The 21,592-nt window shown below is 44.0% G+C and overlaps 1 protein-coding gene across 2 annotated transcripts in view; it reads right to left on the reverse strand.

The window, feature by feature from the left end:
• Nucleotides 1-1,517: 1,517 nt before the first annotated feature.
• The window catches only part of NATD1 (N-acetyltransferase domain containing 1), a 57,730-nt gene continuing 37,655 nt past the window's right edge, over nt 1,518-21,592 (reverse strand). Inside the window, exons 2-3 of one of the 2 annotated variants that reach the window (XM_072597616.1) lie at nt 16,507-16,625; nt 1,518-2,995 (exon numbers count right to left, since the gene is read on the reverse strand). In XM_072597616.1, the coding sequence (XP_072453717.1) occupies nt 2,879-2,995; nt 16,507-16,625 (236 nt within the window). In that variant the 3' untranslated portion in view covers nt 1,518-2,878. Of the gene's footprint in view, nt 8,976-16,506; nt 16,626-21,592 lie in introns of both variants that reach the window. The other variant, XM_072597615.1, reaches the window with a different exon arrangement.

Genomic DNA, 21,592 nt, shown 5'->3' on the forward strand with positions numbered 1-21,592 from the left:
CCTGAAGTGCCAGACTAGTGAAGGCAGGACCTCGGCAACGGAAAATATGACTCTGCAAGCCTGCCTTTTCATCTAAACAGAGACCAAACAAAGGAAGCATTAGTGCTGAAACCTGAGGCCGGGTCTGTGCATTCCCTCCACCCCACCCCAGCACCAACTCTTCTGACCTAAGTCCTGGCACAGCAAGGGTGGAAGGCTTGTTAAAACAAAAATCACCAAGCATCCTTCCCCTGGCCTCTTCTGCCTTGTGCTCCCCCCCTCCCCTCCCCCCACTTCCCAGCACTCCAGATTAGGGCAATAAAGCTCCCACCAACCACTAATATATACACACACAGAGGCCAGCCTTGGCCCACTGGGCACCAGGTTGCTTTCCTTGCACACTTGCCAATGCAACACCCACAGGAAGTCTCAATTTGATAGCATTTAATACTGGTGAGCTTCTCACCCAGTACTACAGAATATTTCAGGCCCATCATCCCCTTCATCTTGGGGAATCAAGAGTCTGATCTCTGTCAGAGGAAGAATAAGGAAGTCACTTAGCTAGGGCTCAAAGCCCCCAAGGTCCTTCCTCTGGGAGATGCTCATGAACAATCCCCAGAGGACACTGCATGGAGAGAGGATCTCTCAGATAAGCACCATTCCCCCACCCCATCCTTGTCAGTGTTTCTTCTAAGGTAGCTGCCTCTTCTGCCAAAGACCAGGAGAAAGGCAAAGACATAATACTGAGCCAGTGAATGAAAGACGTGTGAGAGGAGGAAGAGTTTAAAATGAGAAGATTTGATCTCTGCATGAGTGCACTAGGTGACTAGGGATGGGGAATGGAATGAGTTGGCTATTCCTTTCTGACCAGAAACACTGTTTAAATAAAGAACCCACCTGGGTTGTAGAGGGACAGACAGAAACTCAGCTCTGTCCATTAACAGAGATTATTGATGTCTCAAGACACAAAGAAAATGTCCTTTGGGAGTGAGATTCTAGCAACGGGGGCTAAGATGCCAAGACTCTGACACTTCTCCCATCTCCACTCAAACTACTTCCAAGCCATCAGCATGAAGTCCCACCCCAAAGCCCATCTTTTAAGCAGGCAAAATAATGCTTTGTGGAAGACAGAGGTCACAAAGATGCTGAGCTTGGTCTCTCAGCAAGAACTGATTGCTTAGGCCCAGGATGTGTGATACCAACAGTCTGCTGCCAGGCTAGCTTGGATGGGGTTGTAGCACACAGCTGGATGACAACTGCTCAGCAGCTGCACTTTTAACAGGGGAAAGGGCAGGGAGCATGACATATTTTAGGACTGGAGAGAAGGAAGGTAGACAAAGAGGAGCTGGCACCAAGATCAACTGAATAGAAATTGTCTCCATGCAGAGAATTCCATGGCCACCATAGTAGGACCCTTGTAAGAACCCATAGTAGGAACATACAAGGGATGTTCTTCTGAAGCATCTACCCAACCTGCTTACACAGGTGTGCACTTATGTGCATGTTTGGTTGATAATGCAGGATAGAGAGTCTTAAACTTCAGCTGACACAATCTTTTTTTTTAATCAAACAGGCTCTGTGCATCATCCTGAAAAGAGAAATGACCTCTTGTACTTCACCCACCTTTGGCCTCTGAGATGGCTAGAGAAGGAAGTGTGAAGGGGTGTGGGGGGAAGGGGTGTGTGAGGGTGGCATCTGGGATTTGGCGCACCAAGGCCAATGGAGAGGGACCCTCAATCACTAATAATGCTTATTGCTCCTAGATTCAAGCCACCATATTCAAAGGGAGATAAAAAAAAAAAAAAGATGGGGACTCAAATGAACATGGAAGAGTGGACCAAGAATTGTCCTTCCATCTGAAGACAGTCAAGTTAACTTCCTGCCCCCTGACTGGGGAAAACCCCCACCCAAAAGACTGGGAGAAGTGCATCACTCCTAGAGGGCCAAGTTGGCTCTAAAGACGGTCACAGATAAATTCCCTTCCTCTTCTCCTTGTACCCTCTTAGCTCCACCTCGATTTCCCCCATGTCAGTCTTGAGCTCATCAAACCACAGCAGTATCATGTGGAGCCTGGGGTCTTTGATTATTACAGGCAGGGAGGCAGGCATGCACCTGATTCTTGTGGCTCATTGCTGTAAGCCAGTAAGATAGCCATGTTCTCCTCCCACTCAGACAAGATGCGGGCTAGAACCTGCTTTGACGAATCCATTCCTGGTATATTCCCTTGACAGCTGGTGGCCTTTATTCCTGAGGGATGGGAAGGAAGAGCACTGTCTCTCCCTCTCTGACTCCTTTTCCTACCCCTCCCATCTTCTGCCCTGTTTCCCTTTGTAGCAACAAAGGGAAAGTAGAGGGAGGAGGGTTAAACTTGCCCTCCCTTGCCCTGGTAAAAATCCAGTGGTTGACAAACATTTTGCTTGCAGCCCTAAAAAGGGAGGGAGTGATGGTCCTTAAGTAAAGCTCAGGAGCCGATGAAGGATGGGAGGGGAAAAAAATCCAACAAACCAAAGAACTGCCCCAAATATTTTCTCCAGGTGCCTCCCTGGGTAGGACCAAGGAGGCAGTAAGATCCAAACAGGAATGCTACCTCTCCCTAGTTTCCACGACCCTTCGTGGGGATGTGGCAGAGATGAGACGGGTAAAAGGAGGGACATGGGAGAAAACCCCATGGCAGCCACAGTTGGTCCCCACAGCATGAGGAGGGGCAGCGTCCCTATGAGGTGTTCAAGCATCCTTAGAAAAATAATTCTGAGTCTGTTCCCTGGCGGGGAAGATGTTTCCTGAGACCATACGGAAGCAAAGGCCGCACTGAACAGTCAGGAACAGAGTGTGCTGGTGAGACAAAGAAAGAGAGAGGGAGCTGAAGAAGCAGGCGTCCCAGGCTCTGTCGGGGATGGGACTAAGGCTGCAAACGTTCCAGGTACTGGGGCAATGGGTTTTCCTTGACATACTTCTGAATGTACCAGCAGGTCAGGTGGGCTTTCAGGTCCTCCTCCACTACAAAGTCCAGGGCAGCCTTGGAATCCGAGGGGAGAGAAAACAAAACAAAATGGAAGATACATCATCAGCACCCAACAATATTAACAATGAAGCATGATTTTATTGAACACACTTAACATTATTGCTAACGGACAAGAACGTGAATTATGACGATAGCTGGCATTTCACATAGCACCTTAAAGTTGGCAAAGTACTTTGCCAATATTTGCTCATTTTATCCTCCAGGCTGGTGCTCTATCCACTGCACCACCTGGCTGCCTCTGTTTACGTCTCAGCCGATAATGGAGGCAGTTTTGGGCTACTTCCCACCCTACCTGTTGTCTCAGAGATATTTTGAACCTATCTTACCGCTCACTTAGCCCCTTTCCCACACTGACCGTGAGTCTCCAAGCAATGACAAAGTGGGACAGACCAAAATGTTTAGGGCAGATCTACTGTTGGGAAGTAGTGGTTCAAAGATGGGTGTTTTTAAACTTTGATTCTTATTTGCCTTACACCCTGATTTCCCTTCGAAATGTGATGCATGCTATTTCCCAGTATCAATAAATCCACCCCTCCTTCCCCATAGAGTCCCCATTTGTTACAGAGTCCTCCTCTTCTTGCTCTTCCACATTGCCACCCTGAGACCCTCCTTTCTTCACTGTGACTCTCTCCTCAGCACCGCCATTTTAGGTAAAGCCATGCTCTACATCACTTATGTCTAGCTTCTTCCCAGAATCCTCACTGGTCCTTTATAGGACCATTCCTCATCCCCTCCCACTTCTTTATGTATTATCTTACCACATCCATCCCCTCCAATCAGAACATAAGCTCCTTCAGAACAGGGCTCTCTCACAATTGTTTGTATCTGAATCCCAAATCCTTAGTACAGTTCCTGGCACACCATAAGCACTTAATAAATGTCCTAACTTTAAAAACAAAAGAAGGGAATTGTTGGGTGGTCTGGTCCACCACTGGAGACCCAGTTGACACTCAGGGTTGATCATAATAGGTTCGTTGATTTAGAACTAGACGGAATATCCCACAATACTGTCGTTTTTTAGATGAGGAAACTGAGGTTCAGAGAGCCAGGATCACATAGGTAGTAAACAGAGTGAGGATGGGGACTCTCGCTAGAGCAGAAATAACTGTTACATGCTAAAAGGAAACTATACTGTAAGTACTTGTAAGGACTGGTGTGGGTCTCAGAAAACACGTAAGGAAATATATCTTCTTCTTGATTAAGAGGTGGGGGAATATGGGAACAGGACAATGTATACAACTCATCAAATGCAGTCACGAGTCAGTTTTGGTTTTTGTTACAAGGAAACCTTCACGGATGGGGGTGGTAGCTCAGTTATATCTGGAAATGGCTATGATATTTTTAAAAACAGTACATTTTTCTAACTTAAAAAAATATCATGACCATTTCCAGATAAAACTCCAGATAAAGAGGACTAAGCATTTATATAGCACCTACTATGTGCCAGGCCCTGTGCTAGGCAATTTTAAAAATATGATCTCATTTGATCTTCGCAACCACCAAGGCAGGTGGTGTCATTATCTCCATTTTACAGTGGAGGTTTTCTTGGCAAAGTTACTGGAGTGGAGCCTTAGTCCTTTGGCTAGCATTTATATAGATTTGCGAATTTGATCTTCACACCTGGCCTTGGGAGGGAGGTGCTGTTATCACTCCCATTTTACAGATGAGAAAGCTAGTATGAGTCTGAGGATAGATTTGAACTCCGGCCTTTCTGACTCTAGGCCCAGCATTCTCAGCACTGGGCCACCTGCTGCCTCTATGAACTGGTTCTGCCTGGGCCCTTGAGGCCCAAATACAAGCCACAGCCCACAGAAAACAATCAGGGTGGCTCCGAACAGCACAACTTACTGCTGAGTAATGGAAGATCTCGGTATATGGAAACACTGTTAGTAACAAGCAATTCCTCATTATATATAGTCAAACCTCAATGAAACCTAACTAATCAGAACGCTTAACTTATTGGAAAACTGTAATCTCTCTCTGTCTCTCTCAGTGTGTGTGCACGTGCGTGCGCATGTGTGTCTGTGTGCGTGCATGTGTGTGTGCATACACGTGTGTGTGTGACAATGTGGGGGAGGGAGAAGAGAGTGAATAACACAGCTTTGCAGGAAAATTACAGATTATAAGAAAAATGAACTGACATCAATTTCAAAAAAGTAACTTCTGGTGATATCTTAGGGTCAGAATACATGCAACCCTAACAATTTTTACCTCTTCAGTTAAATTCAACAACCACTAGGTCCAGTGCTGAGTGCAGGAGAGAGGAAACCAAAGCACTCCCTCCCCTCAAGGGGCTTATATTTTACCAAGGAGACACAATACATATACAAATAATATAATGCAAAATATAGACAAAGTAACGGGAGGGGAATAATTGCTAAAGGGGCAGGGGACACTTGAGATTAAGCTTTGAATGGAGGGACTCCAAGAGGCCGAGGTAAGGAAGGGAGAACATTCTAGGTATAGGGGCCATCAAGTGTACAAAGGCAAGAGAGGGAATCTAAGAGAACACACATAGACTCGAGAAGGCAGGGACTGCATGATCTGTTGCCCCTCCAGCATCTGGCAACAGGGCTTGCATATAGTGCTTAATAAATTTTCAACAGATACATACTTAAGTTCAAAAAACTCCCCATACATCTTGTTTGTAATGCTCTCCATGATGATGGTCTTAAGGCAATCCAAGATCCTACCCCATGGCCCATTAAAAAAAAAAATCAATGGTGTTCCACATACTCTAATTACTAAGGCAGGAAAGCATAGCGGTGTATTTTAGAAATAAGACATTCTCAATGAAGGTTGAAACAAACGAAAGGTATTCAAACTTCCCTTGGCTAAATTTAAATTCATCTTGCCACCCCCAAACTCTAATCATTCTAGGTAGGCAAGATATTACTGTTTCTAAGGTCTAGCTGAAATGTCCACGACTTTCTCTGAAGTGGGGCTGACTCTGTTTCCAGATGCTAGAAATCCCTTTCCACTTTTTATATTTCCCCTCCTCCAAAGTGGTTGCTGTCTTCTCTCTCCACCCTCTCCCTATATCCTCTGCCCTCTCCCCACCCCCACTTCTCTTTAAAACCAAGTGAACTTGGAATTGCTTTTAATCATTTCTGGTCCAGCAAAGATTCCTGTTTTCTAGAAGCAGGGAAGCAAGAGAGAATAGTGGATAAACAAAAATATGAAATGGGACACTGTGGCCTGTTGCCAGTATAAGGCAAAGTCTAATGTTACAGAAAAAGGCATAATATATTCAAAGAGAGAAGTTAAAAATTCAATGCACATGCATATAACTTTGTAAACTGTAAACTGGTGTTTATATAGAATAGACGCTTTAGGGCATAAGTTAGAGAGAATGAAAAGGAAGTCTAGAAAAACGATGAAGCAAGAAAAGCATCTTGGGCCCAGAGAAGAGAAAAAGCTTGGTCTCCTCTCAGTCAAGAGGTGGGGGGCAGCAGGTGCAGAATGCCACATACCCTGTCAGAGAGAGTCATTTTGTTGGTTGCTTGGTATAACCGTCTTTCTTTATTACAGGGAAGAGTTCACTGGATGAGAAATCAAATCGTGAAATGATTGTTGCTTAAGAAAAATGGGGAAAAAAAGACTTTAAAAGAAGAGGGGGAGGTCAATGGTTTGAATGAAGGTTCCCATTTACATTGTGTATGAAGTCAAGGGACTCAATGAGAGACTGGCAGTAGGTGTGTGGGCAGAGGACAGACGAGAAGGAGTACAAGAAGCCCTTTCATTCCATCTGCTTGCTTTTTTCTCCTACTTTATGAGAAATGAGCATCATACTCCATGTTTCCATTTCATCCAGATAAATGGACCAGTCTTCTGTATCTTCAGCATCACATCTGGCCACATCTGTTCTCATGGGATGCATCCAGTCTGTAACCTGGAGGGTCCATCTTTCACCCATTATCTTTGTTAAGGAACTAAACCGGGATCTCTTTGCAAGATAAACTGTCCAATGAAAATGCCACAGAGAGCTTTCTGTTCTCCTCATTCGCCACTAAAATATAGGAAGATTCTGCTAGGTTCTTTCAACCCTGCACTTAGGATCAAAGGATCACAGATTTCAGGCTGGAAGGGACATGAGAAGCCACTGAACCCAACTCCCTCATTTTATACCCTCCTACCACTGTGCCACCTTATCGCATCTGTGACCATGCACTTCTGCTCTCTGTTCTTCTTATATGCATATAGTTATCCCTTCCATATTGGGGGGAGCCAGGTTTTTACAGCTGTCACTAGGGAGATTCAGCCACAGAATCTTTGAGCTGAAATACAGCTTCTTTTCTGCCCCACCTCTCTCTCTCTCTCTCTCCTTCCTAGCCAATGCACAATGTCAGCTACCTCCGCTATGTCACTAGGGGATAGGGGAGAGAACCGGTGTGTTAAATAGTCTACTTTCTTTCCAATTACTTTTTTTTTCCAAACTCACTTCAATGAAATTTCTTCTAGTAGCTCCAGACAAAGGCAGTAAAATTTAATTAGAAAGAGTGCTACTTCTCTCTTCTCCTTTCTCCCAGGATCTTGGTTCACCAGCTTCCTATTCCCAATCTTCCCTTTCTAGGGGCTGGCTGCTTGATACTGATCAATTAATCTTGCATTTATCAAGCGTCCACTCTGTGTCAGGCTCTAGGGATACAAAGACAAAATCTCTGCCTTTCAGGAGCAAACACTCTTATCAGGAGAGACAACTTACAAACAGATAAAAACAGATACAAGGTGATTTTATGGGAAAGGCTGTAGCAGCTGGTGGAGGTGAGAGGGGAAAATCAGGAAAGGGTTTGTGTAGATGGTACTGCTTGAGTTAAGCCTTGAAGGAAATTGTTGTATCGTCGTCATCACCATCATCACAAACGCAAAGGAATCCATCTATCCAAATCAATAGGAAAAAAACAACCCAGAAATCAGAGAAAGTATGCATAGGAGAACATATGTCAGACAATTCAGGATGAAGGAGCTCTCTTACTGGGAGTGAAAGAAATTAAAGCTTCTAAGAGATGGATATGAACAGCGGTTACATTTCAGGCACTGGGAATAGCTAGTACAATAGTCTGGAGGTAGGAGATTAGAGTGTCTCATATGAAGAACAGTAAGAAAGCCATTCTGGGCAGATCATAGTATTCAGGCAGTGAGCACTTGGCCTGAAGTCAGAAAGACTCAACTTCCTGAGTTCAGTCCAGTCTCAGACATTTACTAGCTGTATGACCCTGGGCAAGTCACTTCACCCTATTTGCATCAGTTTCCTCATCTGTAAAATAAGCTAGAGAAGAAAATGGCAAACCCCTCTAATATCTTTGCCAAGAAAACCCCAAGTGGGGCCAGAAGGAGTAGCACATGACTAAAACGACTTAACAATAAACATAGCATACAGGAAGAAAAGTTATATGAAATAAGCAAGAAAGGTATGTTGAGGCCAGGCTGTGAAATGGAGATGAAGTATTGATATTTGTGAGGGACTGCTCACAATGCAGAGGAAAGGAGGCACTTACTATGAAACTGCCAGTTCTTAACCATGATTACAGAAGGCTGCCCAATTCAACTGGATAGCAGTCCTGCTTGTCCCAGGAAGATCCTGAACCACTGAGGACTCCAGCAGCTGAGCGATTCCCAGTAGGAGCTTTACCCAGAGTGCTAGGTTAGTCAGTATTGGCTTTTAAGATGCTACCAACTACCCACAAAAAAACTTCATGGCTGAGGCATTCACTGCAGATCTCCATGCTATTTTTCTAATCAAGAACACCCCCAGCTCCCAGATCAATGTCTCCGGGGCAGCCAGAGATGGTTCAGGGGAGCTGGCATCCCCTTGCCCAGTTCCTTTCCAGATGATGATCTGATATGGTTCTGCTAATGGTTTTACTTCAGGGCTGTGGATTGCTTCAATAATGTCAACAGATGCTGGATTGACTCCACTGTGGTGCGATGGTTTCAGCACTTGCCATTCCTTTGTAAAAAGCCTTTTAATAGTCTGTAAATGCAAAGATACCAAGTTCTTCATGAGCTGGCTGAAAAGTCACCACAAGGACTCTCCTGCTCACAGCCAGCAGAGTCCTTATAGGGCAGAAGGGGAGAGGATGAGTCCAGTCATTCAGGGGGAAATTCTGATATTGGCTGGGAAAGGGGAGGGAGGGTGGATAGACAGAGAGACAGAGACAGAGAAAGAGACAGAGAAAGAAACAGAGAGAGACAGAGAGAGAGAGAGACAGAGAGAGAGAGAGAAAGAAAGAGAGAGAGAAAGAGAGAGAGAGAGAAACAGAGACAGACAGACAAAGACAGAGAGAGATGTGGGGCAGAAAAGAAGCCCCACTCCAGCAGCAGCCTACCTACAACAAATCTCAGAGATTGTGTGGTTGAACCTCCCTGGATGAAGGCTGCTCTTCCCTACTTCTAGCTCAGTTAGTCACTCACCACTTAATGGCCTGAGTGTGAAGGGATTGATTAAATATACCCCAGGAACCTGAAAAGGGGCCAGACAATGGGTAATGGTGGCAGAAACAGAGAGCAAAGGCAAAGAGGTTGGAAATGATAAAGAAGGTGGTTTCGAAGGTTCCTATTCTTCAAGAACATTGCCAGATATGATGCCAAGGCCCCCTGAGGGGATGGCTCAGTAGAGTAGATAGGGAGGGCACAGAAAAAAAGGGGTAGCTAGGTGCCAGCCCTGCACTCAAGAGGACCAGAATTCAAATCTAGCCTCAAACACTTACTAGCTGTGTGACCTCGGGCAAGTCACTTAACCCCATTTGCCTCAGTTTCCTCATTAGTAATATGATCTGGAGAAGGAAATGGCAAATTACTCCAGAGTATCTTTGCCAAGAAAATCCCAAATGGGATTATGAAGAGTCAGACAGGACTGAAATGACTGAACAACAGACTGCAGACCTTTGCATTTCCACAGCTCACTGCAACTAAGGCTCTTGGAGGCTTCACCACCAGCCAGGCTCATTCGCACTAATGGCAGACAGAGGCAGGAGAAAAATGGATCAGTCCCCTCTCTGGGAGTCAGGAGAGTTGGGTTCCAATTATTCCTAAACCTGTGAGATGTCTCTGGGACATCCAGCTGTAAATGTTCAATACATAGCCTTGGGCCATCAGCAGGCCTGGAGTGCAACCTAAATCTCAGACACTGCTGTAACCATCAGTCTCTGGAAAAGGCAATTAAGAAGCCAGAGAGAAAAAGAATACTTTAAGGGAAAGAAGCTTTCATCCTTAGTCCCCAGCTACAGAATTTAAATCCCTTCTACTGCCCAGTTTCCTAGGACCAAGGTGAGTGAGCGAAGTGCAACTCCAGCAATCAGGAAACAATCACTCACTCACTCACTCATTCAACAAGGATTAACTTTGCCTGCTTTGTCAGATGCTGGAAATATGAAGAAAAAGAAAAAAACTCTCAAGGAGTTTACATACTATAAGTAGAAAACAACACAGGAATATTAGTAAATACAAAGTAACTTGGGGGATGCACTAGCAATTGAGGGTGATCCCAAAAGGCCATGCTGGAGGAGGTGGCACAAGGGTGGAACTCTGAAGGAAGTGAGGAATTTCAAGAGGAGGTGAGTAGGCAGGGAGGGCACTGGGGCACACGGCCCAGACTGCTTCCTGCCTCCAATCTCTTCCCTCTCCAACCCATGCCCCACCCAGATCCCTGACTGTCATCCCTAAAGGACAGGCCTGAGTATATCCCTCCTTCACCAGGAAAGCCTCTGAGGCTCCCTCATTCCTGTATGGTCCAATCAAATCCTGTGACGCTTAAAACCCTTCCAAATCGGGCTCCAGTCGATCTTCCAGGCTTCTTACACTTTACTATACTCCTCACCACGAATTCTCTTTCCCTGTCGAGCTGGCTGACTTTCTGTTGCTACTCTAAGTTTCAATCTGGCTTCAATCAATCAATCAATATTTATTAATGTGCCAGGCACTGTACTAAATGTTGGTGATACAAAAAGAGGCAAAAGACAGTCTCTTACTAGCTGTGGAGTTCTGGGCAAGTCACTTTACCTCTGCCTGCCTCAGTTTCTTCAACTGTAAAATGCAGCTAATAATAGCACCTACCCGGCAGGACTGTTATTACAGTCAACTGAGATGACATTTTTTAAAGTGGGAGGTACATAGTAAGTACTATATAAGTGTTATTAATAATGATTATTATGAGAGCGGTCTTAAGCTTTAACAGTTTAGCACTGCACTTAGACTTTTGGGACCGCCTCCAGATAGGGAAAGCTGGAAGGGGCTGTAGAGCCCATCTAGTCTAATCTCTTCATGTTACAGATGAGGAAACTGACACCCAAGAAGGTGCTGTCATTCTTACCAAGATGGTACACAGGTAATGACTGGATTCATACTCAGCAATAACCGACACATTCTCCATTCAAATTTGCGCTCCTCAGCTACCCTGTGTGCTCCAGGTATGATTATCCCCATTTCACCTATGACAAAACTGAGGCCAAAAGCGTTTAGGTGATTTGCCTAAGCATCAGAGTCAGGACTAGAACTTCCCTACTCTAGCCACCATGGCAAATTCTTTATAGGCTAAAGAAAAGTTGAGTCCTCTTCCTCCAAAGAGAGAAGAGCCATTGGGTGTTTGTCTCTGTCTCCTCTCAAGGTAGGAGTCAAAGGGCTGAAGCTGTGATGTCTTCCAGCATAGCTACAGTAATGAAGCAAATCAACCCAGATCCGAGGGGCCCCTTCCCACCAGGAGGAGAAAGAAAAAAAGAGGTGACAGTACCAGGAACACTACTAGTCATTCATTCATTAAGTCAATAAATACGTATTACACACCTACTATGTGCCATGCACTATGCTAAGCACATCCCAAGTACATAGTTAGCTTGGTTGAAAGCACTTTCTTAGTAGCCCTGTGAGGTGGGTTATCTCCTTTTTAATAAAGTCAGCATCTCTCTCATACTTTAAAGTTTGCATTATCTCACAAGACTCAATTAAGTGACTTATCCATAGCTGCACAATTTGGTTTGCAATGGAGTCAGATTTCAAACCCAGGTCTTATGACTTCAAATCCAGTGTCCTTTCATGTCTCAGGCATTTGGTGGAGAAAGATGACAAATAGCTCCGTGAACATAGGATTACACACAAGGCCTCTGATAGTTGCTAGGATGAGGTCACATTAGGTCATACATAGACTCAGCCCATGAGCTAGGCTGTGTCACCCAAGTCAATCAATGCCTGGTCCTTTCCACCCCTGCCCACCTGCAATTCCAAGAGGCCAGTGCAACTAGGTCTCTGCATCTGATGTCTGAAATAGAAAACTCTGACCCTTCAATCTACACATCAGAGCTGATGCTTTATTCGTTTCACCTGCATTTAGAGAGAGGATATCCACTGCCCTCCCTGGCCATCTTCTCAACAGCATGTCTCCAACTGCATATGCATGGCCACATTGGATCAGAGACCATGCCCTGAAGGTTTTAAGCCTTTTATCTCTGAAACCTCAATGGGGACTGCCTTCCTGACCCACTATTTCAAACTGGCTCTCAGACATGCTTCACTTTTCTCTCTGATCTTTGACAATCTCACCAAACACCTTGCCTTCAAGAACCCTTCTTTCTGCCATGATTAAATGAATTCTACCACTGCTCCTGGAAGAGATGTATCAATCTACTGCCCTCTGTGCAGCCTCCTCATCCATCCCTGCCTCTAGTAACCTTCCAAAAGTGACTCTCCTGGACACCATGGGTGTTTTCTCCTCCTATTAGAATGCAAGTTCCTTGAGACAGGAACCATCTCTTTTTTTTAAACTTGTATCCCCAGGATTTTGCAAATGTTTCTTGACTGACTGCCTGGTATAGAGTAAATGCTTAATAAATGCATTTTCATGCATGCATCCATCCATCCATCCATTCATTCTATCTTGACAGAGAAAAGGGAGAATAGAAAAACTATTTAGAGAGAAAAAAGATGGGAGGGCATTGGAAAGATGGACTCAAGAAATTAAGTGGAATGATTTGCAAATATCTCACCTAAAGGGAGATAAGAAATAGTAGAGAACTCAGAAAGATTTGGGGAAGATTAGTCAAATTTATTTCATACATTCCCACCCCTTCTTAGGGACTCGCAAACAGAAGGGAATATACCACCCAGGCTCTGGTTACCACCACCACACCATGTCACCTACCCCAAACAGAGTTAGGGTTAGGGATAACCTCTAAGTTATTCACTCTAAAGAGGCAAAAGCCTCTAAGTACTCACTCCGTAGCCTGATTTCCCTCTCATTTCTCATGGAGCGTGGGCATCTACAGCAGGACTCAAGCTTTGTTTTGGACTACAGACGGCAACAGGCTGGCTAATCACTGAGGAAAGCTCTACTTCCCCAATGTACAGTTCTTAATGTGCCAAATGCTTCTCCCAGAATGGGGCACCGATGCCCTCAATGTGGGCAGGTTGGATATAACCTGGATGGCTTAGTTTGGGCCACTGCCTTGTTAACTGATTTACTCTTTATGCAAAACTCAAAGGCCTGTGGGGTGTCCAACAGCTCTGCTGCCCCAGTCAGAGGGGCTTTTGGGCAAGGTTCTGGCTTCACTGTTGTCATTCATAACTAGTCAAAAAATTCCTCTTATCTACGGGAGCCCCAGGGCCTGATGAGTTGGGCTGCCTCAGACTGATTTTCCCAGATAAATCCTTCAGGGGGCAGCTAGGTGGTGCAGTGGATACAGTATAGGCTCTGTAATCAGGAGGACCTGAGTACAAATCCAGCCTCAGACACCTTCTAATGACCCTGGGCAAGAGACTTAATCCCGAATGCCTCCAAAAAATAACCCTTCAGGTCATAGTATTTGGTTCCAAGACCAGTTAAGGCAATCCATCATTCACAACTTCAGGATGGTCCCTAGGACCCAGTAACTGTTCCTCTTAGGTACCTCTCAGTACTCCAGCACCTGAGGAACAAATGCCCTGAGGCTCTGACATTGCTGCAAGAACTTTTTTAAAAATTGGTTTTATTTTATTGTTTTTCTCTTAAGTGCTTTTAGGGGTGGGATCGCTGAAGCTTTAGGACCTTAAATTGTTCAACTGCTCATAATGCTTCACTGTGGCCAGAGGCTGAGGTGTGAGGGGTAGTTTCTGGAGCTTCTACTCTGGCCCAGGCACTGTGCTCCATGCTGGGAATACAAAGTAAAAAATACAATCATCCGTCACCTCTCAGAGCTTCCAATCTAACTTACCCCCTTCTTCTTTTCCACCTTGACCCTTACCTATAGGACTTCCTAACCTAGTCTGAAAAGGAAATAGAAGAAACCACATGGAAAATATCATGGTTATTTTAAAACACTCCCCCCCAGCAACAGCATAAAATTATTGCTCACACTCATCAATTATTTCTGATTGAGGATTTTAGAAGTGGCCATTTCAGTCTGAATATTAGTCTTTGTGAAATACAAAAGGACAAAAATTTTTTTGAATCACTATTTTATACCCCAAGAAGCTGGATCTTGAAAAGAGATGAGAAAAATGTGTCTTCCTCTCCTCTTTGCAGAGAAGAGGGACCATGACTATGGAATAGTATAGATCTATCTATCTATCTATTTATCTATCTATCTACTATCAGACTCAGCTGATGTGTTGGTTGGTTTTGCTGAACTACTTTTCTTTCTCCTCCTTTTTTTTTTGAAACAAAATATATAATTTTAGCAACTATTTTGTTAAATAGAAATTAAAAGTAGACCTGGGTCAGAAAAAAACCAGAGACCCAGCTTCTGGGATAAGAACTCACTGTTTGACAAAAATTGCTGGGAAAACTGGATAACAGTGTGGCGGAAATTAGGCATAGACCCATACCTGACACCGCACACAAGAATAAAGTCCAAATGGGTACATGATTTAGGTATAAAGATTGATACCATGAATAAACTGGAGAAGCAAGGAATAGTGTATTTATCAGATTCATGGAGAAGGGAAGAATTTTTTACTAAAGAAGAGATAGAAAGCATTATGAAATGCAAAATGGATAATTTTGATTACATTAAACTGAGAAGTTTTTGCACAACCAAACCCAATGCAACCAAAATCCAGAGGGATGTAGTAAATTGGGAAAGAATTTTTACAGCTAAGCTTGGGGATAAAGGCCTCATTTCTAGAATATATAGAGAAATGACTCAAATGTATAATCATACAAGTCATTCCCCAATTGATAAATGGTCAAAGGATATGAACAGGCAATTTTCAGAAGAAGAAATTAAAGATATCTATAATCATATGAAAAAATGCTCTAAATCACTGTTGATTAGAGAGATGCAAATCAAAACAACTCTGAGGTACCACATCACACCTATAAGATTGGCAAACATGACAGAACAAGAAAATGATAAATGCTGGAGAGGATGTGGGAGAGTTGGAACACTAATTCATTGTTGGTGGAGCTGCGAGTGCATACAACCATTCTGGAGGGCAATTTGGAACTATGCCCAAAGGGCTACAAAAATGAGCATACCTTTTGACCCAGCAATATCGCTACTAGGACTGTATCCCCAAGAGATCATAAAAATGGGAAAGGGTCCCACATGTATAAAAATATTTATAGCAGCACTCTTTGTAGTTGCCAAAAACTGGAAGTCAAGGGGATGTCCATCAATTGGGGAATGGCTGAATAAATTATGGTATATGAATGTAATGGAGTACTATTGTGCCATAAGAAATGATGAACAAGAAGACTTCAGACAGGCCTGGAAGGACTTATATGACCTGATGCTGAGTGAAAGGAGCAGAACCAGGAGAACTTTGTGCACAGCAACGACCACAGTGTGCGAGAGTTTTTTCTGGTAGACTTGGAATTTCGTAATAACGCAAGAACTTCTTAAAAAAAAAAAAATCCCAAAGGTGGTTCTCAAGGCAAAATGCCTTCCACACTCAGAGAAAGAAATATGGAAGTCATTCGCAGAATGTAGCAGATCATGTATGTGTATGTGTATGTGTTTGTGTATCATGTTTTGATTTGTTATATGATTTCTTCCATTTATTTTAGTTCGTCTACATAGCATGACTATAGTGAAAATGTACGCAATAGGAAAGTATATGTAGAACCTATACAGAATTGTATGCAGTCGTGGGGAGGGAGGGGGGTAGTGGGGGGTAGGTGTGGGGGGGATAAAATCTCAATTGTATGGCAGTGATTGTTAAACATTAAAAAATAATGTAAAAAAAAAAAAAAGAAAAGAAAAAAACCAGAGAAGTTCTGAGTAACAAAGGAAACTTGTGAGGTGAAACCTAGCATGGAAAAACAAGTCAGATCACCAAGAGCTCTGAGCTTAGGAAAAAAAAAATCAGGGTTTGAATTCCTGTTCTAGCAAATCACTTTATTCCTCCAGCGCTCAGTTTCCTCATCTGTAAAACAAGGGAGATGATCTTGACTTCCTTGGTGGTTTCCTTGATCTCCAACATCTTGAGATTCTATCGTCTCCTCTCCTGAGCCATCTCCAAATTCTCCCCTCCCAAAAAAACCACCTCACCAGTATCAGCCCCCAGGGAAGTCTGAAAGGTAGAGTTGGTGGTACCTTAGCTAAATGTTTGGCTATTCCCCTCCCTCGATAGGCATCGGGGACTTCTGTGTGCTGTAGATCCACAATCCTCTTCCCTACATACTCGTAGAGCAGGACCGCCCGGTCGTGACAACCTGGAGAGAGACAGAAAGAGACAGATATCAATGGAGTGGGTCAACTTCCCCTAGCCACATGTGACAACAGAGATTTTAAAATCCAAAGGAGTACACACACACACACACACACACACACACACACACACACACACACCCACCCACCCACCCCCCTTGCACCATGCTCAGAACTACACAGGGCTGGATGGGGGTATTTCTACAGTGCTTTGCCCAATACCAGCCAGGATCCGAACCAATGTACTCTAACTCCAATCCAGCATTCTTTCCCACTGTGCCATGCAGTGAGGCTCAACCACAGAAATTTATTCAACAAGCATTAAACACCTGCTATGGGTCTGGTACTGGGGATACAAAGACAAAAAAACCAGAATAGTCCCTGCCCTGGTGGGAAGGAGATGGTACATTCTATTGGGATGAAACAACACATACATAGGTAATAGGAAATACATGTAAAGCTAATACAAAGTGTGTTTTTTTTTTGCTAAGTGTCTGAACCAATGTTCCTTTTCCTCTCCCTTTCTTTCCCCCTCCTTTACCTCTTTCTTCCCTCTCTCCCTCCCTCCCTCCTTCCTTCCTTCCTTCTATGACATCCCTAAATTTTTAGGGCCCTAGATTCTTCAACTCCTTTAATCCAAGTCTTCATTGTGGCATGAGGTTGAGGTCATGGTCTCAACAGACAATCGCTTGACAAGCATTTATTAAGCACCTACTAAACCAGCTATACACCATGTTATTCCTGGGGTACAATGACCCAGTTCCTGACCCACAAGGAGGCTACTTTAGTACCTTTGGGGCTCAGCCAGATTAGTTGTAGGTTAGAGGTGGGAGCACTAACAACTTGAGAGGGTAGAACCCAATCTAAAGCAAGGAAGATTCCTGGAATTGTGTCAATGATGGGGAACAGGTGGAGAAGACCTAGGTTTTCATCTTCATCTTAGGCAATCTATTAAACTGTGCAGCCCCAGCTGTCTCCTTGACAAACCCACAGACTGTCTTCCACCCTCTCCAGCCTACCTCCCCAGCCTGCACGAGCACAAGGGAGAGGCTGCTTGTGCGAGAAGCACTTCAAGTTCCCAGATAATGGTTCCACCAATACTCAAGGAGGTATTTCCATGATAATTAAACTAAAACAAAACACTCTGGAAGAAAGTCATTATCTCCCCTCATTGGGAAGGCAATAGCTCTCTATGGGGTCACTGAGCCCTTCCAATGGGGCAGCATCCATCTGAGACGGTAGGGTGATGCCAAATGGTACATGAAGGGGCTAGCAGAGGGTGATCTTGCTCCTTGACTGGTTTAATACAGTACATATGATGTAGAGAGATCAGAAAACACTCTGTGTCTTCTCTGACAAAGCGCCTTTGTGAAGGAGATGGTACATCCCAGGCGGGAGGGATGGTGGGGTACATCTTAAAGTACATGAGAAAAATAGAAGTGAAAACTAGATTACATTGTTATGGGCTGTTGGGGAGGGAAACAAGATACACCATACAACGCTCTGGTGGAGAAACAAGCTTCCTGAGAGAATGGGGAGTCTTTCCCAAGTCATTCCATCCTTCCCAGACAGAAGAACTAAGACAAATGGAGATTTTTTTTTTTGAGGCGGGGGGGGGGCTGGGGGGGGTGGGAAGAAAGACAGGACGGAGGGAGGGAGTTGGTAAATGTAAGTATGAAAGGGAGTGTGTGTGGTAGGGTAGAAAAAACACTGGGGCCAAAAGCCCTCAATTCCAATCCAAGCTCAGGTCCTTAGCTGGCATTTATACAGATTTGCAAAGTTCTCCACAAATTTGGTCCTCGCATCAATTTTGAGAGGGAGGTGCTGCGATTATTATTTCCATTTTACAGCTGAGGAAACTGAGGCAGACAGAGGCTACATGAGTTTGCCTACAGTCACACAGCTAATAAGGGTCTGGGGCACGATTTGAACTCAGGTTTTGCTGACTGCAGGTCCAGCACTCTCTGCACTGTGCCTCTTAGAAGCTGGGGGACCTTCATTAGGCAAGTTGCTTAACTTCTCTGGGTCTCTCTTTTCTCATATTTGAAATGAAAAAGGTTAGAGGATCTCCAAGATCCTTTTCCTACTCTAAACCTCTGACTTTGCAGTGGGAGGGAACACCATCATATGTACAGGAGTTAATCAATCAACATTTATTATATGGCTACTCTTCCGTCAGGAAGGCAGCTAGGTGGCTCAGTGGATAGAGAACACTGGACCTGGAGTAAGGAAGACCTGAGACACTCACTAGCTGTGTGACCCTTGACAAGTCACTTAACCTCTGTTTCTCTTAATCCAGTGGAGAAAGAAATGGTAAACTATTGCCAAGAAAACTCCATATATGGTCACAAAGAAATGGACATGACTGAACAACAAACTGTGCCAGGCACAGTGCTAAGCTCTGGGGATCCACAAAGAGGCAAAAGACAGTCCCTGTCCTCAAGGAGGGGGATCTAGTGAGGGAGACAACATACAAACAGACACAAAGCAAGCAACACAGAGCAAACAGGAAATCAGTAACAGAGGGAAGGCTTTCAGTAAAAGATGAGATTTTAGCTGGTACACAAAGGTAGCCAGGGAGAAAAGCAGGAGGAGTATTCCAGGCATGGGGGACAGCCAGAGAGAAGACTCAGAACTGAGAGATGAATTGGCTTGTTCATGGAACGGCCAGGAGGTCACTGGATCGAAAAGTACATATCCAAGCCCCAACATCAACCCAGCGTGCCTTAGTTTTTCTCCATTTGTACCGAGAACTAACAAATCCCCTCAAAACAAAGGTAACAGTGCTTACTAAAAATTCGTACGTTTTAAAATTGTCAAACCTCTTTATATACATTCTTTCTCTGGAACTAAGGGGTATGAAAGCTAATACAAACTATACGGCATCAATTTGCTGGTTCTGTTTGCTGGGAGCTCATCAAGACAACTACAGAAATCAGGCAGCAAAGATGCTAGGAAGGAGACCAGTCAGGAGGAAGTCAGGGTAGGGGCAATGAGAGCAGCTTGAGATTTGGGTGGGGAGGCGAGAGCAAAAGCAGAGTCTGATAGAGCTCTACCCCCAAACCCCTCAAAAAACATGTAAAAAAATGACTCAAGAAATTCTAGAGTAGCAGGAGCCACAAAATGACAGACTGAAGCAAATTTTATGCCTAAGACAATCTGGAAAGTCAACAGGAAGGGTCTATTGCACCAGTCTGGGAGTGGAGTGCAGTTCAGCATGGGTTGCAACAGCAGGGATGGAGCTGGAGCGGGCCTTAGCAGACTGAATCGCTGGTGGCAGCTGCAGTTTCCAGACTTCTCAACCCACAAACACCAGACAGCTTTGAAGGTTAGTGGGAAGGGTCTGTCACCTGGCTGAGAGGGGAGCATGGTCCAGCCCCAGCCCCAGGGTGGCGGCAACCACTGCTGAAGTGGAAGATGCTTCTGGAGCCCTTCACTTAGCAAAGAGCTCAAAAGGCAGGTAATTGACTGGGAAAATCAGCAAATGGGGGGGAAAAGAAACAGACTATAGATTCTTACTTTCTCAATTTCTCAAAAATACCTCTTCAGGTATTTTCTTACATCATCTGTGATGAGGAAGATCAAAACATATAACGAGAAGAAGACAACAAAACCAAAACTTCTGCATCCAAAACCTCCAAGAAAAATAGGAATTGGTCTCAGGCCATGGAAGAGCTCAAGAAGGATTCTGAAAATCAAGTAAGAGAAGTAGAGGAAAAATTGGGAAGAGAAATAACAGTGATGCAAGAAAATCATGAAAAACAAGTCAACAGCTAGCTAAAGAAAACCCAAAAAATGCTGAAGAGATTTGGAAGATCAGAATACTGGTAGAGGATGAAATATTCTGTCCAGCAACAAGCATTTAAATGTCTACTACCTGCCAGGCAGAAGATACACTGACAAAAATGAAACTGTCTGCTTTCAAAGAGCTTCTATTCTGTCTAATCCTTTCCAATAAGAACCTGGCCAGAGTGAGTGAGTTAGTGGTGAAAGGAGAGCAGAGGGAAAGTCTGCAGTGAAACCACCTCAAAAATCAGGTACAACAACATAGATTCACCATGTGTCCTGGCACCCTTGGCAATTTGGTGAAAGCCTATGGATCTTTTCTCAGAATAGCTTTTTTGGGGGGGGGTTCGAGTATTTTTTAAAAATAATTATTTTATTTGTTTTCAGTGTTCTATAGTCTTGTTTTGTTTTTTAAAGATTAGGTCTCTAAAACTCTGCTAGGTTTAAAAGTGAGTCACTGCCCTGATCCCACATTACAGCTTAGACCCTCTACAGCTCTATTTCTCACCTACACCACTTTGACCCTCCTTAGGCAAGCTGGTGGCCCTCTACTTCTCAGGGTTCAACAAATTAATGCGCAACGTTGTGGGATGCCCACCTGGCCCAGACCACTGAGCTCACAAGAGATCCACTGGTCTCAGTGTCCCTTGAATCAGGAATTACAGGTCTGTGGTCATGATGCCCAGTAGAATGAGGTTTTTAAATGCATAAGATGAAAACTGTTTACAAAAGAAACAAATTCTATTGAAGTATAGTTACCAAAATTAAAAAAAAAGCCAAATACACACTTATTGTATAATTGATACATTGCTTGCCTTGGAACTCAAAATTAAAAAAAAATGAATGCTAAATTTTTGAAAAATATAATTGGTAAATATTTAATGAAACAAATAAAAATATATTTAAAAAAACCCAAACAAGTTGACAGACTCCAGGGTAAGGACCCTTGACCACAGAGCCTTCATTGTGGGTTGCAAAACAAATCTCATTTTAAGCCGATCCATGATTACGGGAGATGGAAGGGCTGTTCTGCAGGAATGTTCTTTGTCTTACATAGTTAATTCCTTGAATAGATTTCAAATCTTAATCTAAAAAACCTCACTGTGGTATGGAGGTGACTTTAGCCTCTCAAGGGCTCTATCAGCAGAGTGCAGACTTGGGCTGGGTCTGCCAGGACAGAAAGGTT

This window comes from Notamacropus eugenii, chromosome 3 (genome assembly GCF_028372415.1).
Source record: "Notamacropus eugenii isolate mMacEug1 chromosome 3, mMacEug1.pri_v2, whole genome shotgun sequence".
NCBI classification, from domain to species: domain Eukaryota; kingdom Metazoa; phylum Chordata; class Mammalia; order Diprotodontia; family Macropodidae; genus Notamacropus; species Notamacropus eugenii.